Source organism: Phocoena phocoena, chromosome 1, assembly GCF_963924675.1.
Source record: "Phocoena phocoena chromosome 1, mPhoPho1.1, whole genome shotgun sequence".
In the NCBI taxonomy this organism is placed as follows: domain Eukaryota; kingdom Metazoa; phylum Chordata; class Mammalia; order Artiodactyla; family Phocoenidae; genus Phocoena; species Phocoena phocoena.
In genome coordinates, this window is record NC_089219.1 from 127,881,534 (window position 1) to 127,901,424 (window position 19,891).

The window sequence follows — 19,891 nt, forward strand, 5'->3', positions numbered from 1 at the left end:
CATCATTAGTGTATAGGGATGCAAGAGATTTCTGTGTATTAATTTTGTATCCTGCAACTTTACCAAATTCATTGATTAGCTCTAATAGTTTTCTGGTGGCATATTTAGGATTCTCTATGTATAGTATCACGTCATCTGCAAACAGTGAGTTTTACTACTTCTTTTCCAATTTGTATTCCTTTTATTGCTTTTTCTTCTCTGATTGCCAAGGCTAGGACTTCCAAAACTATGTTGAATAATAGTGGTGAAAGTGGACATCCTTGTCTTGTTCCTGATCTTAGAGGAAATGCTTTCAGTTTTTCACCATTGAGAATGATGTTTGCTGTGGGTTTGCCGTATGTGGCCTTTATTATATTGAGGTAGGTCCCCTCTATGCCCACTTTCTGGAGAGTGTTTATCCTAAATGTGTGTTGAATTTTGTCAAAAGCTTTTTCTGCATCTATTGAGATGATCATATGGTTTTTATTCTTCAATTTGTTAATACTGTGTATCACATTGATTGATTTGCATACATTGAAGAATCCTTGTATCCCTGGGATAAATCCCACTTGATCATGGTGTAAGATCCTTTTCATGTGTTGTTGGATTCTGTTTGCTAGTATTTTGTGGAGGATTTTTGCATCTATATTCATCAGTGATATTGGTCTGTGATTTTCTTTTTTTTGTAGCATCTTTGTCTGGTTTTGGTATCAGGGTGATGGTGGCCTCATAGAATGAGTTTGGGAGTGTTCCTTCCTTTGCAATTTTTTGGAAGAGTTTGAGAAGGATGGGTGTTAGCTCTTCTCTAAATGTTTGACAGAATTCACCTGTGAAACCATCTGGTCCTGCACTTTTGTTTGTTGGAAGATTTTTTTTTTAATAAATTTATTTATTTATTTTTGGCTGCAATGGGTCTTCGCCACTGCGTGTGGGCTTCCTGTAGTTGTGGTGAGCGGGGTCTACACTTCATTGTGGTGAATGGGCCTCTCATTGTGGTAGCTTCCCTTGCTGCAGAGCACAGGCTCCAGGTGCACAGGCTTCAGTAGTTGTGGCTTGCGGACTCTAGAGCACAGGCTCAGCAGTTGTGGTGCACGGGCCCAGTTGCTCTGTGGCATGTGGGGCCTTCCAGGACCAGGACTCGAAATGGCGTCCCCTACATTGGCCGGCAGATTCCCAACAACTGCACCACCAGGGAAGTCCCTGTTGTAAGATTTTTAATCACAGTTTTAATTTCATTATTTGTGATTGATCTGTTCATATTTTCTATTTCTTCCAGGTTCAGTCTTGGAAGCTTATACCTCTCTAAGAATTTGTCCATTTCTTCCATGTAGTCCATTTTATTGGCATAGAGCTGCATGTAGTAGTCTCTTAGGATGCTTTGTATTTCTACGGTGTCTTTTGTAACTTCTTTTTCATTTGTAATTTTACTGATTTGAGTCCTCTCCCTCTTTTTCTTGATGAGTCTGCCTAATGGTTTATCAATTTTGTATATCTTCTCAAAGAACCAGCTTTTAGTTTTACTGATCTTTGCTAATGTTTTCTTTGTTTCTATTTCATTTATTTCTGCTCTGATCTTTATGATTTCTTTCTTTCTGCTAACTTTGGGTTTTGTTTGTTCTTCTTTCTCTAATTCCTTTAGGTGTCAGGTTAGATTATTTATGTGAGATTTTTCTTGTTTCTTGAGGTAGGCTTGTATAGCTATAAACTTCCCTCTTAGAACTGCTTTTACTGCATCCCATAGGTTTTTGACTGTCGTTTTTCAATTGTCATTTGTCTCTAGGTATTTTTTGATTTTCTTTTGATTTCTTCAGTGATCTCTTGGTTATTTAGTAATGTAGTGTTTAGCCTCCATGTGTTTGTATTTTTTACATTTTTCCCCTGTAATTCATTTCTAATCTCATAGTGTTGTGGTCAGAAAAGATGCTTGATATAATTTCAATTTTCTTAAATTTACTGAGGCTTGATTTGTGACCCAAGATGTGATCCAGCCTGGAGAATACTCCGTGCGCACTTGAGAAGCAAGTGTAATCTGCTGTTTTTAGATGGAATGTCCTATAAATATCAATTAAATCTATCTGGTCTATTGTGTCATTTAAAGCTTCTGTTTCCTTATTTATTTTCATTTTGGATGATCTCTCCATTGGTGTAAGTGAGGTGTTAACTTCCCTCACTATTATTGTATTACTGTCAATTTCCTCTTTTACAGCTGTTAGCAGTTGCCTTATGTATTGAGGTGCTCCTATGTTGGGTGCATATATATTTATAATCGTTATATCTTCTTCTTGCATTGATCCCTTGATCATTATGTAGTGTCCTTCTTTGTCTCTTATAACATTCCTTATTTTAAAGTCTATTTTGTCTGATATGAATATTGCTACTCCAGCTTTCTTTTGATTTCCATTTGCATGAAATATCTTTTTCCATCCCCTCAGTTTCAGTCTGTATGTGTCCCTAGGTCTGAAGTGGGTCTCTTGAAGACAGCATATATATAGGTCTTGTTTTTGTATCCATTCAGCAAGCCTGTGTCTTTTGGTTGGAGCTTTTAATACATTCACGTTTCAGGTAATTATCGATACGTATGTTCCTTTGACCATTTTCTTAATTTTTTTGGGTTTGTTTTTGTAGGTCCTTTTCTTCCCTTGTGTTTCCCACTTAGAGAAGTTCCTTTAGCATTTGTTGTAGAGCTGGTTTGGTGGTGCTGAATTCTCTTAGCTTTTGTTTGACCATAAAGCTTTTGATTTCCCCATCGAATCTGAATGAGATCCTTGCTGGGTAGGGTAATCTTGGTTGTAGTTTCTTCCCTTTCATCACTTTAAGTATATCACTCCACTCCCTTCTGGCTTGTAGAGTTTCTGCTGAGAAATCATCTGTTAACCTTATGGGAGTTCCCTTGTATGTTATTTGTTCGTTTTTCCCTTGCTGCTTCCAATAATTTTTCTTTGTCTTTAATTTTTACCAATTTGATTACTATGTGTCTCGGCATGTTTCTCCTTGGATTTATCCCGTATGGGACTCGCTGAACTTCCTGGACTTGGGTGGCTATTTCCTTTCCCATGTTAGGGAATTTTTCGACTATAATCTCTCAAATATTTTCTCAGGTTCTTTCTCTCTTCTGCTTTTGGGAACCCTATAATGTGAATGTTGTTGCGTTTAATGTTGTTCCAGAGGTCTCTTGGGCTGTCCTCGTTTTTTCTTTTTTTTTTTTTGCAGTACACGGGCCTCTCACTGTCACGGCCTCTCCCATTGTGGAGCACAGGCTCTGGACGCCCAGGCTCAGTGGCCATGGCTCACGGGCCCAGCCGCCCCACGGCACGTGAGATCCTCCCAGACCGGGGCACGAACCCGTGTCCCCTGCATCAGCAGGCAGGCTCCCAACCACTGCTCCATCAGGGAAGCCCCTGTCTTCATTTCTTTTCATTCTTTTTTCTTTATTCTGTCCCACAGCAGTGAATTCCACCATTCTGTCTTCCAGTTGACTTATCCGTTCTTCTGTCTCAGTTATTCTGCTACTTATTCCTTCTAGTGTAGCTTTCATTTCAGTTAATATATTGTTCATCTCTGTTTGTTTGTTCTTTAATTCTTCTAGGTCTTTGTTAAATATTTCTTGCATCTTCTCAATCTTTGCCTCCATTCTTTTTCCGAGGTCCTGGATCATCTTCACTATCATCATTCTGAATTGCTTTTCTGGAAGTTTGCCTATCTCCACTTTATTTAGTTGTTTTTCTGGTGTTTTATCTTGTTCCTTCATCTGGTACATAGCCCTCTGCCTTTTCATCTTGTCTATCTTTCTGTGAATGTGGTTTTTCGTTCCAGAGCTGTGCATTATTTTTTAAAATGTTTAAACAAAATGGGTATAATGCTTTAAAAGTTTATTCAAAAAGATGTTTCTATAGATAATCTAAGTTTTGTCACTGGATCAATCTATGCATTTGTATCTAAATTTGAAATCCATCTCTTGCTCTTGTAAAGGTGCTGTTTACTATGTATGTCTGTGAATGTCCCTCATCCTCAAATCATCAATTTTATCTTAATTTTTATCTTTATTTTAATTTTATATCATTGGATTTTTGTCTTTGCCTCTAAGCCACCCCCAATCCCTTTTATTTCTCTGGGGAAGAGGGATTTTAATTAATAAAGTAAGTTAATAGAGAGCAAAGTATCTTACTGTGTGAATTTGAAACTCTTTTTTGTTTTATTTTGTTTCTTTCCTAGTAGGGATTGCAAAGTGGATATTTGCCATCAGTGAGCAATAAATATACTTTGTTTTGACCTAGTGAAATATATACACTGTTAGAGAAATAGAGTAGTCTAAACACAGTCATTGCCAATAGAGTGATGAAGAGTTTTACTGACAATATGAAGTGAACAGAAAATCTAGAAAACATAAAGAGCTAATTTATGCCATTTATATTATAGAAACAAGTTTATTAGACACCAATTTATCTCTGGAGGCATAGCAGGAATCAGTAAGACAGCTGCTAAGCCTGTAAAGTAAGAATATGGTCCTAAGAAGGTTAAAACTGCACTACAATTTCAGTTCTTAATTTGTTTTTCAGAATCAGGGTTTATATTTCACTTAGCTATGGACAAGATCAAATCCAAAAACCAAATTATATTCAAGAGAATGACATATACTTAGGCTGCATATAGTTGTCAATAGAAAGGAGATGGTCAAATGGTTCATGGGACAAAAAGCAAACTCGTTTCATGTAGAGGTCACAATTTGAGCCTAAATTGAATTCTTGCTAGAATTCGGGTATGTCTGGACCACTCCAGATGAGACAGAACTACCAGGAATGAAGAGCCTGCAAGGGAAGAACATATCTTGTGTGAAGATATTATCAAGGTGCATAGTGTGATTCAAGGACAATAGGCTGGTAGAAGAGGGGGAAGTATCTCGCAATAGCACAGTCCCAGCTTCTGAGTCCCAGAAAGATTGGGCTGCTGTAAAAAAGAGAGAAACAATGAGTAGCTAAAATGTTGAGAGGGAATGAGGTCACCTGTGGCTTTTGCTATGAAGTGAGAGCATCTTTTGTGCAATCCTAGTTTTCTCTATCTTTTTAAATTGAAATATAGTTGAATTACAATATTATATTAGTACGACCCAGCAACTCAAATCCTTTGTATTTATTTGAAGAAAACAAAAACACTAATTTGAAAATATATATGTCCCCCGTGTTTATTGCAGCATTATTTACAGTAGTCAAGATATGTGAGCAACCTAATTGTCCACTCACAAATAAATGGATAAAGAATATGTGGTACATATATACAATGGAATATTAGTCCTAAAAAAGAATGAAATCTTGCCATTTGCAACAACATTGATAGACCTGGAGGGTATTATGCTAAGTGAAATAAGCCAGTTAACTTGATAATGGGTATCAGCAGTCATGGGACTCCATCAGCAAGCACTAGCAATATTACCAATGCCTTTGACAGGTGGCAGCAGCAGCTTCAGCAGAATCTTTTGGTTTCAGCCAGAATAGTCAATGTTATCTTACCAAATCACAGCAATAAAGAAACTGTCACACTTTTAAACTATTATAGATAGCTCGGCTATATAACACAAACTCTTTCTGCATCTAATTTGGTGAAAAAGAGTTATTCTTCTTTTTCAAAAATGTCTTGGCTAAAGTCATGGAAGCAACCTAAATGCCCATCAACAGATGAATGGATAAAGAAGATGTGGTGCATATATACAATGGAATATTAGCCATAAAAAGGAACGAAATTGGGTCATTTGTAGAGATGTGGATGGACCTAGAGACTGTCATACAGTGTGAAGTCAGAAAAAGAAAAACAAATATTGTATATTAACGCATATGTTAATGCGTTAATCTAGAAATCTAGGAATCTAGAAAAATGGTACAGATGAACCGGTTTGCAAGGCAGAAATAGAGACACAGATGTAGAGAACAAACATATGAATTGGGAGATTGGGATTGACATATATACACTAATATGTATAAAATAGATAACTAATAAGAACGTGCTGTGTAAAAATAAAATAAAATTCAAAATGAAAAGAAAAAAATGTATTGGCTAATTTTACTCATTTACACTTTCAGAAGAATTTCGGACTGTGCTTGTGAAATTTCTCCCAGAATGTCTTTTGGCATTTGATTAGAATTGTATAAATTTATAGATTAGTTTATGGAGAATTTATTTAAATTATTGTCTTGTCATCAGGAACATGTTTTTTTCTCTCACTTACTTGAATCTTCACTAAAGTTTTTTCTTCATGTATACCTTAAATATTTCTTAATCATTTATCTAGGTGTATTTTATAGATTTACAGTTATTGAGTGTAGAATATATGATTTGCAAATATTTTCTCCCAGTACATTGATTTTTTTTTCCTTTCCTTAATTGTGTCTTTTGAAGAGCAAAAAGTTTTAGTATTGATCAAGTCCAATTTATCTTTTTTTTCTTTTGACTGTGCTTTGGGGACTATACCTAAGGAAATTTTGCCTAAACCAAAAGTGACAAAGATTTTTTCCTATGTTTTCTTCTAAAGGATTTATAGTTTTAGCTTTTAGATTTAGATCTATTATCTATTTTGAGTGATTTCTGTGTAGGTGTGAGGTAGGAATATGAATTCATCTTTTTGCATATAGATATCCATTATTCCATTCTTTTATTTTTAACATATAATCTCATACCATTATTGCAGCAGAATGTGACCTGCACAATTTCTGTCTCTGGGAACTTAGAGATTTTTTGTTTCTGAAGTGGATATATGATCAATTTTAAATGCTTTTTTAGTTTTACAAAAGTACTATGTTTCCATTTTTAAAAATGATGCAATATAGATGAGCTTTTTAAAATACCACCATAAGAACAGCTATCATCAATTATGATTCCAGCCATTTCCCTAGGTTGCAGATCATTTTCTCTAAAAAATAAAATCTGAGGCATAACTTACATTTTTTCTGGTATCCAGTATAACCAATGAAGAATCTGACAATGATCTGATTCTCTAGCTTTTGTCACCTGTTTTCTCTTTCTGGAAGCCTTTAAGATTTTTCTTCATCTTGGCTAGACTGAAATTTCATAAAAATAGTTTTAGGTGTACTTTTTATTCAAATATGTTAAGCACTTACTCATGTTTCAGTCTAAAGATTCCAGCCATTTATCTTTGAGAAGATCTTGCATTATTTATTGGAAAATTTTCTTCCTTGTGTTTTCTTCATTCTTTCCTTCTGAGATTACTATTAGTTAGGCATTGTATTGTGACATTTTAAGAAATCCCAAGATCTCATGGCTTTGATCTGAGACACATGAAAACATACTGAAGAATCTACTCAGGACAGAACCAAAGAGTTTCTCCTTGTGGATGGATTGTTGTGTGTGTATTAGTGATCTGGCACATCAGAATGTTCACTGACAAGACAGTTTAAATAATGCTCTAGAAGGATGGTTTGAGGAGAGATTAATGCCTTAGGTATTCATATAATTAAAATGTACTTTTGTGGTTCATTCTAACTGCTATTGTTAAATGTCTACCCAATAATAATAGTAAAAAGAAATGTGCAAGTTTTTTTAATGTGTGCATATTAACATAATCACTGAGCTAATACTCTCTCTTTTGCCTTCAGGGGTCACTAGACTACCTACTGAAATGTTTGTGGTTCTCCGTGGGTTAGACTTACTAAGTCAGTGTTATCACTTCCAACAACCAGATAACATTGACTAATGAGGATAAAAATAAAGACTTTTTCTGCCCATTAGAGATCTATTCATTTAAAGGGGAACCTTTGGATACTGAATAGAGAAGCAGTTTGTTAATATGACCTATCCAGAATTATTAGTGTCCATAGATAACATTAATATTGTCAAAGTGGATAATAAAAGGCATAACAGATGGCAAATTAAAGTCCTAGATGGACTGGGTAAAGCTGACTTGAAATTGTTCCAAAATAAGGGCCTGTTCCATAGGCCTTTCTAAAATGTGGGGATTAGGAAACAATGTCTGTATCACCAGCTGGCTAAACCTTATTATTAGGAATAAAAATTTTGGGCTTCAATGGATATCATAGAAGAGTTGTGAAGAATGTTAATGTTATTACAATAATCCATTATGACCTAACTCAGAGGTCTAATCCAGGTCTAAATTAGGGATATATTAGAGAAAGGAGTTTTAAGTAGGCTTGGAAAAGGAAGAGAGTAACTAGGAATCCTCATCCTCTTGGACCACTGAAGTTGATGTGAACATGATGATTTTCATCACCTATTCTGCTCAGGGTTTTTAAAATTATATTTACAAACTAATAATACCAGGTATTACTAGTTCTGAGGGTTTATACAATTATATTAAAAAGATGAGAGGGAAAGAAACCAGTAAGTTTTATCAGCAGAATTCTATCAGATATTGAAATGGATATTTATGAATATAAGGCACCAAAGTAGGCAGTCACCAACAAGTTTTTGAATGAAGTCACATTGAGACTTGGACTTAAAACAACACTCTAGATTCCACAAGGTTGCCATAGGGGAGGGAGGGTGGAAAAGGGAAGCACTGGGAGCCTGGGATTAGTAGATGTAAACTATTGTATATAGGATGGATAAACAACAAGATTCTACTATATAGCACAGGGAACTATATTCAATACCCTGTGATAAAACCATAAATGTAAAAGAATATTTAAAAAAAGAATGTCTATATGTGTACAACTGAGTCACTTTTTTGTACAGCAGAGATTGGCACAACACTGTAAATCAACTTTACTTCAATTTAAAAATAAAATAAAAAAAAAACAACAACACACTACTAGGTTGATATTACTAGGCAGTGATACTGGACATACTACCTGGTTATGATGTCCATGTATACCTAAGCTTTAAAAAAGTTCCTCTCTTTGCTGTTCCCAATGAAAAAAAAGTGGAAAACTTCCCCATTAAGGAAATGAGAGATGTTTGGGTCTCTCTGTTCGTAGAGGTTCTCTGCTTTTACTGTCACGCTATAAATTTTGAGTTATCTCTATACTCTAGTGGCCATCAATAATAATGCAACTCAACAGAAGTGCTCGCTTCTCTGTTTTGGGTAAAGAAAGCACAAGGGGCAGAAATCCAGCAAAGAAAAATGATAAAGAGAAAGGTATAGGTCTCTAGGCATAGAATATCAAGTTTCAATGAGTATTAATATGTCACACCAGAATCAGTAAAATGACAAGTATTGTACCCAGCACACGTGGTTCTGAAATGGAAACAAATGGTTTTGCCTCAATTATACAATCTCACTTCTTTTTGACAGTCTCACTTGTTGACTTTGGTCATGTAAAAAGGAAAAGTAAGCTTTGGCTAGTAGAGTCTTTCTCTTTGTTCATTTGTGTCTGCAGATAACTGAGGACCTCACATCCAAATGTGAGACCTGAGCTGATTAGTCAGCATGATGACCTGCCAGCCTGAGCATCTACAGAAACCCTCTACTGAGCTACTCCCATCTAGGTCCCTAGTGGTTTTCATGTCTCAAATCCAAATAATAATTTTCTTTTTCTTGTGTGACCTTTAAGCAGCATTTGATATTGCTACCAGTCACTACTTATCTCTCTTTTTCCACTGCCAGTATTCTAATCCTAGTCTGTTACAATCTCTCGCCTCGGTAACATTCTCTTGGCAACAATTTTATCATATTCAATCAAATCTCTACAAAGCAGCCCTGTGATCTTGTCCCTCCTTCTATTAAATGCCCCCCATGGTCCTTAGAGATGAGTAGTAATCTTTATTACTCACAAAAGAGCTCACAAAAGGACCAGCTGTGATTCAACCTTTCTGGCCCCATGATTTTCCACTGTCCTTACTCTCTTTGCACCATCCACGTGGTTTCCTTTCACGTCCTCTGATATAATGGTTCTCAATCCTGGCTTCATATTAAGATTATGTGTGGAGATTTTTTTTTAAAATACTGTTGCTAGGGCCACACCTTCAGATATTTTGATTCACTTGTGTGGGGTGAAGTCTACGCATTTGTATTTTTGGAAGGGATCCAAATGATTTTAAGGCTCAGTGAGGGTTGAGAACGGTGTCTGTAATGCAACAAACCCTTTCTCAAGTCAAGTCGTTAACCCATAGTGTTTCTCTGAAAAACTCTTCCTCTGCTCTCCTGACCCCCATAATCTCTAAGTTTGAGCTTAAAACTTCTTCAGAAAACAAATTTTCCTTGATACCCTCTGCTAGTTTAGCTTCCCTTAATCATCCCTATAAATCCTCTTTTGTTGAATACTTACTGATTTCCTGTGTTTCAAGTTTGCTTTCCCATGAGATTACTGGCAGAAATTATCTGTCTTGCCCCTGTTCTAACCCCACTGCTTAACACAGCACCTAGTAGTACATAGTAGACACTAAACAACTATCTGATGATCAACTGAAAATGTTTGCATCCTGGGGATTCAATCTTGCAGAGATATTATATTTAGTTCTTCATCTTTCCATAACAAGATTTTTGGTTGAGAGGGGGGATTTGTACAGATGGCAAAGGATTTTTGATGAGGGAAGTGTGTATTTGGGGTACCCTCATGAGGCAAGATATGTTGATGCTAAGACCCTAAAATGTCTGGAGATTTGGTGAAGTAGGCTTTCCAGTAGTATGCAGAGATGAGGGCCCCACATCTCCCTGGAAAATAACTTTCTAAGGAAAGACAGTGGAGGCACAAAACTAGTTTAAAGAGAATGATTAATTAGAAAAAAAAAAAAAAAGGAGTAGGGCAATTCTACATAATATAACAGCACAGTAACTTTCTTTCAGGGATTTGTCCCATCAATCTTCCCCAGAGTTTAAGTCAAGCAAGGAATGAATATAAGAACAAGTAAAATCTGTTAAGAACTACAATACTGAGAGTGCACAGTGTAGTTACACTGGTTCTGGTGCTTTTTGCAGTAGTAGAAAATAATTTAACTGGATTTGGGAGTAGGCAGTGAATTTATTCTGGGTGTAGCCTTCACCTATCACGGTATCTGGCCTTGGCAGTGTTGGTAGGGACACAAGAGCATCAGCAACAGCAATCACTACCTTCAGTAAGGCACTAGCACAAGACAGAAAGCCTAAGAGGTAAGGGCATTGGATATTCATGCCCTCAATTCAGATGCCCCATCTCTCTGAACTTTTGACATTTTGCTATTATCAGAGAAAGGAGACATTCTAGTGAGCTAAGATTAAGGGAAAAGTTCAGACTCACATAGTATTCTAGAAGATCAAGTCCATAGCTCCCTTTGAACATTCCCAAGATAGTTTGGGAATTACCAGAGGGAATTCAAATTCCCTCAGAATAATGATTATTATGATAATACCATTTTCTCCCTGGCTAAGGTGGCATAAGAAAACACACATTATCCATATGTGATTTGAAACATCTGAGATTTAAGAAACTAGTCAAGTTGGCACAACTCCAATTCTTCTGGCCAAGAATGACAAGCGATATTGAACAAAAAATGTCAATGATATAAGATATATATAAAAAGCACATGGATAGTTTAGAGAACAAAGCCAAAATAATAAATATGGAAGCTTAAGGCCCACCAGACTGGCCCTAGAATCCAGTATGAAATATATTACAAAGTACAGATTTCCAGGATTGTGAGCATTTTTTAAAATTTATTTATTTATTTTTGGCTGCGTTGGGTCTTCATGGCTGTGCATGGGCTTTCTCTAGTTGTGGTGAGTGGGGGCTACTCTTAGTTGCGGTGCACGGGCTTCTCATTGCAGTGGCTTCTCGTTGCGGAGCACAGGCTCTAGGCGCACGGGCTTCAATAGTTGTGGCACGCGGGCTCAGTAGCTGTGGCTCGTGGGCTCTAGAGCGCAGGCTCAGTAGTTGTGACGCACGGCTTAGTTGCTCTGAGGCATGTGGGATCTTCCTGGATGAGGGCTCAAACCCGTGTCCCCTGCATTGGTAGGCAGATACTTAACCACTGCGCCACCAGGGAAGTCCCAGGATTGTGACCATTTTATCAGTTACTGCGGGTTTCCAGTGAAGACCCAGAGTGATTAAGGAGTCACTGAAAATGATATAAAAGAGAACTTATCCATATAATAGAAGTTAAAGCCAGAATGATAATCATATCTCCCCAGAGGAGGCACTGAAGAATTTCTGGGAACACTGGTGAGCATGTTATATATTTGAAACAATAACAAAAAGCCTAATTGGGAAAAGCAGGTGAAATTCCTGGCTAAATCCTATAACTCCCTATACCGACACCACTGGAGAATCAGTCTGTACATGTTAGACAATCCTTACTGCTTATCAATGTGTGCACTGGCTTTTGGAATTAGATAAACATTAGCAGTATATATGGCACAGGTGAAAGCATGCTTATAACAAGGAAGGGATATTGCTGTAAATCAGTGAATCAACAAAAGATGTGACACTAAAGTAATATGGGCAGAACAATAAACTGGTGATGGATTTGTGGTAACAAATTTGGCTCCATGAAAAAGAGAGATCCTAGCTAACAGAGGGGAAGCAGAGGTCCATGTTATTAGAGATCAACCTAATGACGATTATTACTGTACAAGCAAGCTACAGGCTTAAAAATGGCTTCTCAATTCTGGCTGTACATCAAAATTTTCTGGAAGGCTTTTTTTTTTTAATGTTGATGCCTGGTCTTGAATACAGACCATTAAATCCAGATCTCTGGAGGTGTGGCCCAGGAATCAAAATCAATATTTTTTAACCCCTTAATGTACTGCCAATGTTGAGAATCAGTGCTTTAAATTTAAAGTGTTACAAATTAATTTCTAAGGACTCAAGCCCAGTTAGAACATATTGTATAAGAAAAGTTCCCATTGAAACAATACTACCAAAGGATCATTGCTTATATCAAACAAAATGTTCAGTTAGTCACTGCCCAGAGAAACACAACTAGTAGATTTCTGGCTAAATTAGATGAAAGTGGTGACAAGGACAAAAATGTCTTTCCAAAATACACCAATCACCATTATTCTTCCATGTTACAGTGAGAGTTGTCTGCCATATAGAAGATTCCATGCTCTCTAAGTAATAATAATGTGCAGTATGTTAATAAATAACATAGCAAAGAATTATTCTCTCAAGATTAAGTAAAATCATGTTTGGCATTGTTAGGAATCAATGCTAGATATGAATATAAATATTTTAGAGAAAGGAGAATAAGTCCTCTGAACCACTCAGTCTGAGCACAGCCCAGAGAAGAGGTGTTAGACAATGATCAGTGTGGTGACTCCCAGGAAGGTCACGGCAGGATGCTTATCCCTAGTGGGGAGATGCCATTTTTTAATTCAGATCCCCAATCAGGAAGTTTCTCTGACTCTCTCATCTGTTTGGGCTGGTTTACCATGGAACCAGAGAATGGGTGGCTTAAGCAACAGAAATTTATTTCTCACAGTTCTGGATGCTGGGAAGTCCAAGATCAAAGAATGATAGATTCAGTATCTGGTGAGATTCTTCTTCCTGGGTTTCAGACAGCCATCCTTTCCTTGCATCCTCACATGGTGGAGACAGAAATCGCAAACAAGCTCTCTTATGTCTCTTCTTATAAAGGCTCTAATCCCATCATAGGAGTTATCTCTCATGACCTCCTCTAAACCTAATCACCTCCCAAAGGCCCCACTTGCTAATATCATCACACTGGGGGTTAGGGTTTCAACATCGAAATTTCTCAAAATTCAAACACACAGTCCACAACATGATCTTAATAGACAGGCATATAGCTGTATCCATCAAGATTGCTCTTACACTCCACAGAGGCAAAACAGAGATCCCACAGGGCACTCAATGCTGGAGTCAGCAAAGCAGCACTTAGCAAACAGAGAAGGGCTTTTTTTTTAATGTGCGAAGTATTCAGGGGCAGTCATTTGCCATGCACTAGAGGAATAAATTCCCTTTGAAATACCATTATTATACAGCAGTACCTAAAAGAGAACTTTGAGCTATTTCAGAAATAGAGGCTGAGAATTTCTATAAACAGCACTAATGGGCCTGATACAAGAAAGTGACATTGCAACAGAGGCTTGCATGAACAAGAGTGGGATGCACAGAAGAAAAGAGGTGCTATTCTATTAGGTCTTCTCCAGTTCTCCAACTTCTTGAACAAAGAAGTGGAGATTCTTGGGCTTCCCTGGTGACACAGTGGTTGAGAGTCCGCCTGCCGATGCAGGGGACACGGGTTTGTGCCCCGGTCCGGGAAGATCCCACATGCTGCGGAGCGGCTGGGCCCGTGGGCCATGGCCGCTGAGCCTGCGCGTCCGGAGCCTGCGCGTCCAGAGCCTGTGCTCCGCAATGGGAGAGGCCACAACAGTGAGAGGCCCGCGTACCGCAAAAAAAAAAAAAAAAAAAAAGTTGAGATTCTTAATGGAATCCCATTTATTATCATTTATAAATTTAAATAGTTATATTAGACAGCTATACATTGACCTGTACATGGTTCCCATTCTATAGTAGTGTGAGTTTGGACATTTTTCAGTAAGGCCTGATTTAAATCACCTTGCTGATATGTTTATGGATAGACTCCACACTGAGCAGATTGCACTTAATGTTGTATAGGAGGGCACCCGGTAAAGAGCATTCCTAATAAATTTTTGTCTGGAAATGCTAATTATATAAGCACAGTGGTTGGCTGTAAAAGGCCAGCATTTAATATCATGCATAGGTTTAAATTACAGTTTGTCTGGTCTCATCACTTCTATAAACCCTTGGGCTTATATTTCAAGTCCAATTTGGTCCCTTTGGTTTCTGTAAAAGACAGAATTACACATGATGTTATGAGCCCCACAGGTCTGTCATCATTGATTCTTTTCTCTCTCCTGGTACTTACAGGCGCAAACAGCTGCCAGCCTATGGGATGCATACTCAGGCCTGTTAAGTAATCAAGCCATGATCCTGGCCATGAACTCCAGGTATAATACGTTTTAATGCTTTCATATCACTGATTGAATACCTTTTTAAAAATGTAATAAATACATATCAAAAATATGAGAAATAAAAAGTTACTCCAAATTCCACCACCCTAATTCAGCAACTATTAGCTCTTTCTTTCTCATGTTCTTTTAAATCATTCTGTATTGCAGGAATAGGCAGATTATTTAACTACTGCAGAATCATAAGCAGGTTGCACATTCAATTTTCTATACTACTTTTCACTTTTGCTTTGTCTTAATTTTTAATTTCTCTGTAAAATCATATTTTCATTTTAATGGCAATGGAATATTCCAAAATTTTGACATTTTCTAAATTATATTATATTTTACCAACATTATGATAATCATCCTGGTACGTAAAAGATTGTATCTGCTCTGAACTACTTCCTTGAAATACCATTCTGAAAGTGAGGTTCCTGATTTAGGTGATAGGCAACCATGAAAATGCCCTGCTGTGGGGGAATCCTCATTGGTCAACAACTCCAGCCCTGCCTGTATAGATTCACCAGCACGGTCTGTGAGGTGTCACTTCCTGTAGGCTGATCTCACCAATGACCCAGAATGGTAGGACAAATAACTCCAATGGGTGACTTCAGCTTGAGGGATTGCCATCAGCCAAGCTGAACCCTCCTTGGAACTTGTTGCAGTCCAAGACTCTTCCTACCCTATTCCTCCTTCCTTCCTTCTCTTGGAAATCTCTTGTACTTCTAATCCTGTATTGGCATCTGCTTCCCCTGAACCCAAAGTAATGCAGATGAGATGAACCTTCTTAGAGCTTTTGATTGTGTCAACTTGTTTTCCAGAAGAACTGCACTTATTAATAAGTGTTTTGTCAAAGCCTAGTCACCTAGAAGATACATGTATACATAGATCCATATAAACAAAATTTGGCATACTGTATTATTTTACAGGGTTCATGGAAAGGCAGTCCCTGGATTAGAATCCCCTTCTCCATATTTTAATATTTTGGTCTACTTAAATGTCCTAAGAATCCCCCACCTAATAGTTTTTCCTTTATCCTTTAAAATTTGTTACAGATTTTGCTTTTCATATTTCAACCAAGTATAATTTGGTACATAAAGATTTACATGTGTTATACCTTCATATATACTTGTATAATTTAATAATATAAATAACTTTTATTTGTTACTATTAAACTCATATAATAGCTTACTTATTTTTTTGACTAATTTAGTCTTTATTAATTATTATTTAGTTTCTGCTTACTCTTTTGCTTGTCTTTTTTTTGTTGCTGTTATTGGAGTATAGTCAATTTACAATGTTGCGTTAGTTTCAGGTGTACAGTAAAGTGAATCAGTTATACATATATCTACTCTTTTTTAGATTCTTTTCCCATATAGGCCACTAGAGATTATTGAGCAGATTTCCCTGTGCTATAAGTAGGTCCTTATTAGTTATCTGTTTTATATATAGTAGTGTGTATCTGTCAATCCCAATCTTCCAATTTATCCCTTCCCCCCTACCCCCTGGTAACCATAAGTTTGTTCTCTACATCTGTAACTCTATTTCTGTTTTGTAGATAAGTTCATTTGTACACATTTTTAGATTCCACATGTAAACAATATCACATGATATTTGTCTCTCTTTGACTGACTTACTTCACTCAGTATGACAATCTCTAGGTCCATTGATGTCACTGCAAATGGCATTATTTCATTCTTTTTTATGGCTGAGTAATATTCCATTGCATATACATACCACACCTTCTTTATCCATTCATCTGTCAATGGACATTCAGGTTGCTTCCATGTCCTGGCTATTTTAAATAGTGCTGCAATGAACATTGGGGTGCATATATCCTTTTGAACCATGTTTTTTCTCCAGATATATGCCCAGGATTGGGATTGCTGGATCATATGGTAGCTCTATTTTTAGTTTTTTAAGGAACGTCCACAGTGTTCTCCATAGTTGCTGTATCAATTTACATTCCTACCAACAGTGTAGGAGGGTTCCCTTTTCCCCACACCCTCTCCAGCAGATAATGTTTCTAGATTTTTCGATGATGGCCATTCTGATTGGTGTGAGGTGATACTTTATTGGAGTTTTGATTTGCATTTCTCTAATAATTAGTGATGTTGAGCAGCTTTTCATGTGCTTTTTAGCTATCTGTATGCCTTCTTTGGTGAGATGTCTATTTAGATCTTCTGCCTATTTTTTTGATTGGGTTGTTTGTTTTTCTGATATTGAGCTGCATGAGATGTTTGTATATTTTGGAGATTAATCCCATGTCAGTTGCTTCATTTGCAAATATTTTCTCCCTTTATGAGGGTTGTCTTTTCATTTTGTTTATGGTTTCCTTTGCTGTGGAAAAGCTAAGTTTAATTAGGTCCCATTTGTTCATTTTTGTTTTTATTTTCATTACTCTAGGAGGTATATTGAAAAAGATCTTGCTATGATTTATGTCAAAGAGTTTTCTATGTTTTCCTCTAAGAGTTTTATAGTATCCAGCCTTTTAGGCTTATAGTATCCATTTAGGCCTTTAATCCATTTTGAGTTTATTTTTGTGTATGGTGTTAGGGAGTGTTCTAATTTCATTCTTTTACATGGAGCTGTCCAGTTCTCCCAGGACAACTTATTGAAGAGACTGTCTTTTCTCCATTGTATATTCTTGCCCCCTTTGTCATAGATTAGGTGACCATGGGTGCATGGTTTTATCTCTGGACTTTCTATCCTGTTCCATTGATCTATATTTCTGTTTTGTGCCAGTATCATACTGCTTTGATGACTGTAGCTTTGTAGTATAGTCTGAAGTCATGGAGCCTGATTCCTCCAGCTCCATTCTTCTTTCTCAGGATTGCTTTGGCTTTTGTGGTCTTTATGTTTCCATACAAATTGTAAAATGTTTTGTTCTAATTCTGTGAAAAATGCCATTGGTAATTTGATAAGGATTGCATTGAATCTGTAGATTGCTTTGGGTAGTGTAATAATTTTCACAATATTGATTCTTCCAATCTGAGAACATGTTATATCTCTCCATCTGTTTGTATCATCTTTGATTTCTTTCATTAGTATTTTATAGTTTTCTGAGTACAGGTCTTTTACCTCTTTAGGTAGGTTTATTCCTAGGTATTTTATTCTTTTTGATGTGATAGTAAATGGGATTATTTCTTTGATTTCTCTTTCTGATCTTTCATTGTTCGTGCATAGGAATGCAAGAGATTTCTGTGCATTAATTTTGTATCCTGCAAGTTTACCAGATTCCTCGATGAGCTCTAGTAGTTTTCTGGTAACATCTTTAGGATTCTCTATGTATAGTATCATGTCATCTGCAAACAGTGACAGTTTTACTTCTTCTTTTCCACTGTAGATTCCTTTTATCTCTTTTTCTTCTCTGATTACCATGGCTAGGACTTCCAAAACTATGTTGAATAATAGTGGTGAGAGTGGACATCCTTGTCTTGTTCCTGATCTTAGAAGAAATGCTTTCAGTGTTTCACCATTGAGAATGATGTTTGCTGTGTGTTTGTCATGTATGGCCTTTATTATGTTGAGGTAAGTTCCCTCTATGCTCACTTACTGGAGAGTTTTTATCATAAGTGGGTGTTGAATTTTGTCAAAAACATTTTCTGCATCTATTGAGATATTATATCATTTTTATTCTTCAATTTATTGATGTCATGTCTCACACTGATTGCTTTGCAGATATTGAAGAATCCTTGCATCCCTGGGATAAATCCCACTTACTTGATCATGGTGTGTGATCCTTTTAATGTGTTGTTGGATTCGGTATGCTAGTATTTTGTTGAGGATTTTTGCATCTATCTATGTTCATCAGTGATATTGGCCTGTCATTTTCTTTTTTGTGATATCTTTATCTGGTTTTGGTGTCAGGGTGATGATGGTGTCATAGAATGAGCTTGGGAGTGTTCATTCCTCTGTAATTTTTTGGAAGAGTTTCAAAAGGATAGGTGTTAACTCTTCTCTAAATATATGATAGAATTTGCCTGTGAAGCCATCTGGTCCTAGACTTGTGCTTGGTCTATTCATATTTTCTCTTTCTTCCTGGTTCAGTCTTGGAAGGTTGTACCTTTCTAAGAATTTGTCCATTTCTTCTAGGTTGTCCATTTTATTGGCATATAGTTGCTTGTAGTAGTCTCCTATGATTTCTTATCTTTTAAATCTTTTTTTAAACTTGCCATTATACTATTATGTCTCCTTTTCCTTTTTTTTTCATAATGCATTTATTTTGCTTATGTCCTTCATGTCTTTGATTGTATTTTTAGTCCTTTTAAAATCTTAAATTATATGTTTAGTTTATTATTTTTCCCTCATTTTAAATAAGAAAAATATCTTGACAGTATTTAAGTACTTTGAATTTTCTAATTTTTAAAATAGACTTCTCCTTGTGATTTGAGAATGAAATATATATCCTTTTATATTTTGAAACTTTCTATGGCTAAGTATATGGTAAATATTTGTCAGCATTCCATGATTATCTGAAAAGATAATCCTTGTTATCTCAATTAATACAATTTATACCTCCATATTAATTATATTAAAGGTCTCTCCTTTTGCAGAATTTTTATTTTTATCTACCATATACTAATAATTGAATGCTTAATCATCTCCTATATCTGTGTATCTATTTCTCCTTATATCTTTAATATAATTTTTCATAAAATTATTATATATATTAATAATTCTGTTTAATAATTTTTCAATTTTGTTTCTATGTGGTTTGAGAGCTTTTGTATTAATAACTATGTCTTTTATTATTTTATAATAATTGCATATATCTCTCTTAATACTCTTTCATTTGTATTAGACTTGTATCATATTGACATAGCCCTCCTGATTTATTTTTGATCATGTTTAATATAATTTTCCCATGCTTTTATTAGGAGGCATCGACTTTCCTTTATTCAACTGTGATTCTTGAAATTATAATTGTAAAAATTTTGCTTACTGATCTTATATAATACTTATTGCTTCATAATAGGAAGAAATAAAACATTTTCAAGAAATATTTTAGTACATTTGGCTTACCTCTACTTCTCACTT

The 19,891-nt window shown here is 36.1% G+C and overlaps 1 protein-coding gene across 1 annotated transcript in view; it reads left to right on the top strand.

Moving 5' to 3' along the window:
• The window catches only part of MROH9 (maestro heat like repeat family member 9), a 126,864-nt gene that overhangs the window by 42,219 nt on the left and 64,754 nt on the right, over positions 1-19,891 (top strand). Inside the window, exon 2 of the mRNA XM_065901292.1 lies at positions 14,769-14,848. Coding sequence (XP_065757364.1) covers positions 14,769-14,848 — 80 coding nt within the window. The remainder of the gene's footprint in view (positions 1-14,768; positions 14,849-19,891) is intronic.